The sequence below is a fragment of the Balaenoptera ricei genome, chromosome 4 (assembly GCF_028023285.1).
Source record: "Balaenoptera ricei isolate mBalRic1 chromosome 4, mBalRic1.hap2, whole genome shotgun sequence".
In the NCBI taxonomy this organism is placed as follows: domain Eukaryota; kingdom Metazoa; phylum Chordata; class Mammalia; order Artiodactyla; family Balaenopteridae; genus Balaenoptera; species Balaenoptera ricei.
In genome coordinates, this window is record NC_082642.1 from 65,740,937 (window position 1) to 65,744,874 (window position 3,938).

The following is a 3,938-nucleotide window of genomic DNA, read 5'->3' on the forward strand; positions in this document are numbered from 1 at the left end:
GGAACTCTACTCAATACTCTGTAATGGCCTATATGGGAAAAGAATCTTAAAAAAAAAAGGAGTGCATGTGTGTAACTGATTCACTTTGCTGTACACCCGAAACTAACACAACATTATAAATCAACTATACTCCAATAAAAATTTTTTAAAAAAAGTATTAAAGGAAAGCCAGCACTATGAACAGCATATACTTAAATCAAAGAGATGAATGCTTAACAGAGTAACATTTTTTATTCACTGATATACTAAAGGTCCTTTTCAAGATGTTTCTCTTGTATACTTCATTTGTTTTATTAGCAAGCAAAGCCCTGAAAGGGATGGCTTCATCTAGTCCTCAGACTCGGATCCATCTTCATCTTGACTAATCTGGAAGTAACGAAGTTCATAAGTCTCCTTGTCAGATGCAACCACACGAAGCCAATCACGAAGATTGTTCTTTTTAAGGTATTTCTTGGTAAGGTATTTCAAATACCTTTAAAATAAAAACATGAATTTCATAAAATACCTACTATGTAAAGGCTTATTATATAAGATATGCACTGTCATATTCATCTTCTGTGTTCCCAGTTCCCTCCAAAATATTTCCTTTCATTTGTATTAAGCATTGAGCAAGGTTGCTAGGGATATAAATAAGGCAGCATCTCACCCCAATTAAAATCAGTTTATGCCCTATCAAAACCCTTACTTCTCCCCTCCCCAAATAAACTTTATGCTTGAGAGCAGTAATAGTAGTTTCCTCTTCAGTCGTACTGCCACATTAGATTTTTTTAATTAAACAATATATGATCTCATTCTTCAAATGTTATGTACTAAAATGTCAACATTCTCTTCCCCACTATCAACCTCCCTAACCTTAATCCCACCTTGGATAAACAAGAGGCAACCTGTCAACAGCGCTGAATCCAATTCACAAGTTTAAGTTTATCCAGTTTTGCAACTAGCATATGGCTCAGTCCTTATAAAAAAGCTTACAGCACGGCCTAATTTCATCATTCCAGCCATTCTCACCATTGACATTTTACAGCAATCCTGAACTCCCAAGCATTCCTCTCAAGCCTCCCTGCCCTTTATTAATGTTGCTCCCTGTTAGGAATACTTCATTCCACTGGCAATGCTAAGCTTATTCTCAGGTTCTCTGCAAATTCTTGCTGTACCAATCTCTACCTTCAATGTAACAGTTACAATACTGCATTTATAACAATTATCTGCATGTCTTTAAGATCCTTGAGGACAGATACTTCATCTCCAAATACCTAGTGATTAATTCATGACCACAGCTAACATGCACTCCTACCACAAGACTCCTAAGTTTTCGGTTTCCACCATCAATCTTCCTCAGCCACAATGATCAATTCCTTAATTTGCATGGCTCACTACTGCATTTCATTTAGATGAAGCTTTCCCTGACCACTTTATACATCAACCTTCTTTATGCACTTACACAGCACTTATCAACTACTTAATATTGCATTTCATTATCTCTCTTCTCCACTAGAATTTAAGTTCCTTGGTAGTGGGTACTTAGTCTGCTTGGTTCACTCCTAGGCTACTCAGTCCTGCAACAGTGCTGCCATGTATTATGTACTATTTGTCAAGTAAATTGAATGAACGAAAACTGGCTGCAAGATTAACGTTAAAGACTTTACCTTTGATTGGCTGCTTCTACTAGACAACCAAGACTAAGAAAGTCTCTACTAGACAACCAAGACTAAGAAAGTCGGGACACTACTCCCAAGTTACACAACAGACATGTTTCTTCAAACATATTCTAATATTAAAGCACCCAGCATTGTTTAAAAAAAAAAAAAAACCATGGAAAACAAATACCAACCTTTTAGAGAACTGTTTCTCAGAAACAACTGTGATTTTATTCTTGAAGCGTTCAATGTGAACGACATTCCCAAGATTTCCAGTTTTTCCATTCACTTTAACCTTCTCCCGTAGAAACTGTTCCTATTTTAAAACAGAAAAAATGCCACACTAGGGAAGAAAACCCTAGATATTCACTAGGGAAGGTACCCTAGGAACAGAGCTTAGGTTAAAATCAAATATTACATACTCAATTCATTTTTAAGAACTCTACTACAATGATAAAAAACAAGCTGAGTAGAGTGATACTTACAAAATTTCCAGAATCAAAAATTCCATCTTCTACTGGATGAGTAAGGTCCAAATTAAACTTCCAGGTTGACTTCTTAGGCTTCCTGTCTTTCTTCTACAGAAAGTTAATATAATTATGGCTCTCTACATGAATTTATTCACTTTATATACAAAATCAAAGATCTGTATCAGTGCAGTATTGTACAATGAGGCTATACACATGAAATGGTGCGAAATTCTAAAAAAATTGCTTAATACTTATCAGATATACCCTAACTATTTTTTAACCAGGCTATGTGTAGGGGAGTACACTCATTAACTTGGTTAAAATCAAGTTTCATGAAATCCGATGGAAATTTCTCCTGTTCACCACATAAGCACCTCACAAGTGCAAAACTCAAGAAAGCGCAAAGTATATGCTGAGCTACTACTAGTTTCCTTCATCAGAAGATTCCAAAGAATCCTATTTTGCAAATGGAAAAGATTAAGAGAATCAATCTACTTTCTACTACAAGTTAAAACTAAAAAATACCCACCTAGCTTGGTTTGAACAGCTAACCAGGCCCATTTTGTTCAAGTTACCAAGACTTAAGTTTTGTGGGCTTTTATTATTGATATTTTCCAGACCACAGATGTTCAATTTTAAATTACCGGGCACTACTTTATTACTGCCATCCCCACTGCAGATGGGGAAACAGGTAGTACCACCTAGTCCAAGCTCAGCTGCATGCCAGAATAGGATATTCCGCCCACTAATGTGTAGGGAATTCAATCCTTAATGCTGTTATGGGTGAGGAAAAGGGAGGGCAGAGATACCTTTAATCTGGTAATTTTTTTTTAAACATGCATTAAGTTTTCCATACCCCAAACTTTTAGGCCAATACCGCGGAATAAGCCTACAAGTAAAATCCAACCAAATGGGATACCAAGCACTAATGCCAGTTTGCTTTCTTAGGCAGTGAAATACTCTGTGCCAAAAAAATTCATCCAGAACTTGGAACTGGTAAAAGAGAAGACTAGGAACTGGCCTTGACTGGGCAATTTATACCTCTGTTGGGGCATCAGTTAACTTCGGAAAGGCAAATAATTTCTCTAGGGGGAGAGATAAGCCCAGAGGGTTTTGGACATTATCTAGTTTCGTATTTAACCCAGCAATTTTACCCTAATATCAAATGTTCTTTGGACCGGCTTTAAGGTATTACTGGTTCCCTTATTAATAAATAAAGTCTTTGAAGCATGTTCCTTTTCTATTTGCTTAAGAGTCGTGGCTTTCACCTTTTAAAAAAAACTCGTTATGAGATAATGAAGAAACTTCTTCCCCAACTTAGTTTTAAAGTTCTCTGAAACTTCTGCAACCGCGGCTATCCCGGGAGTTGAGTGCCTCGGGTCTCCCTCTGCCCTGGCAAGGCCATTCGACCGGGCCTGCCCGATTACCCACATTTGCTTCCTAGCGCAAATAAACAGGTTATCATCGGCGTTACCAGGCACGAGGGAGAAAAGAAATGGCCCAAATGCTGTCCCACTAGCCCCGTTCACCGTCGTGCCTCCTCCTTCCCTGCGCTCCCTCGACCGCCCATCCTAACCCAATTCTGGGCCCAGCTCGAACTCCTCCAGACCACATGGCAGTTGCCAGGAGTCAGAAACTTATAATTTTAACATCCTGGTTGTGTTCCTGACCCAAGTCTCCATTTTTACCCTTCCTCGACCTAGAGTTTGACGCTCCCAGCTCGCCAGCTGCAAAAATCATCTACATCGGAGTAATATACTCCCGGCGAGACCACCGTCACTCACCAGCGCCATCTTGCACGCCGGCCGCGCGATCCGAGAGAAAGCGGAGA

General features: G+C 38.9%; 1 protein-coding gene across 1 annotated transcript; it reads right to left on the minus strand.

The window, feature by feature from the left end:
• Positions 1–212: 212 nt before the first annotated feature.
• On the minus strand, positions 213–3,938 carry RPL22L1 (ribosomal protein L22 like 1). Its single transcript, XM_059921999.1, has 4 exons — positions 3,892–3,938; positions 2,123–2,215; positions 1,832–1,953; positions 213–472 (listed from the first exon to the last, which is right to left on the minus strand). Exons 1-4 carry the CDS (start codon positions 3,898–3,900, stop codon positions 328–330), a joined length of 369 nt encoding a protein of 122 aa, XP_059777982.1. The 5' UTR covers positions 3,901–3,938; the 3' UTR covers positions 213–327.

What these genes read in the sequence shown, in the direction of transcription:
- RPL22L1 (XM_059921999.1), bottom strand. An exon ending in TTTTTGATTCTGGAAATTTT is followed by an intron (nt 1,954 to 2,122) that starts GTAAGTATCACT and finishes GTTTTAAAATAG; the next exon opens with GAACAGTTTCTACGGGAGAA. An exon ending in GAGAAACAGTTCTCTAAAAG is followed by an intron (nt 473 to 1,831) that starts GTTGGTATTTGT and finishes TTTATTTTAAAG; the next exon opens with GTATTTGAAATACCTTACCA.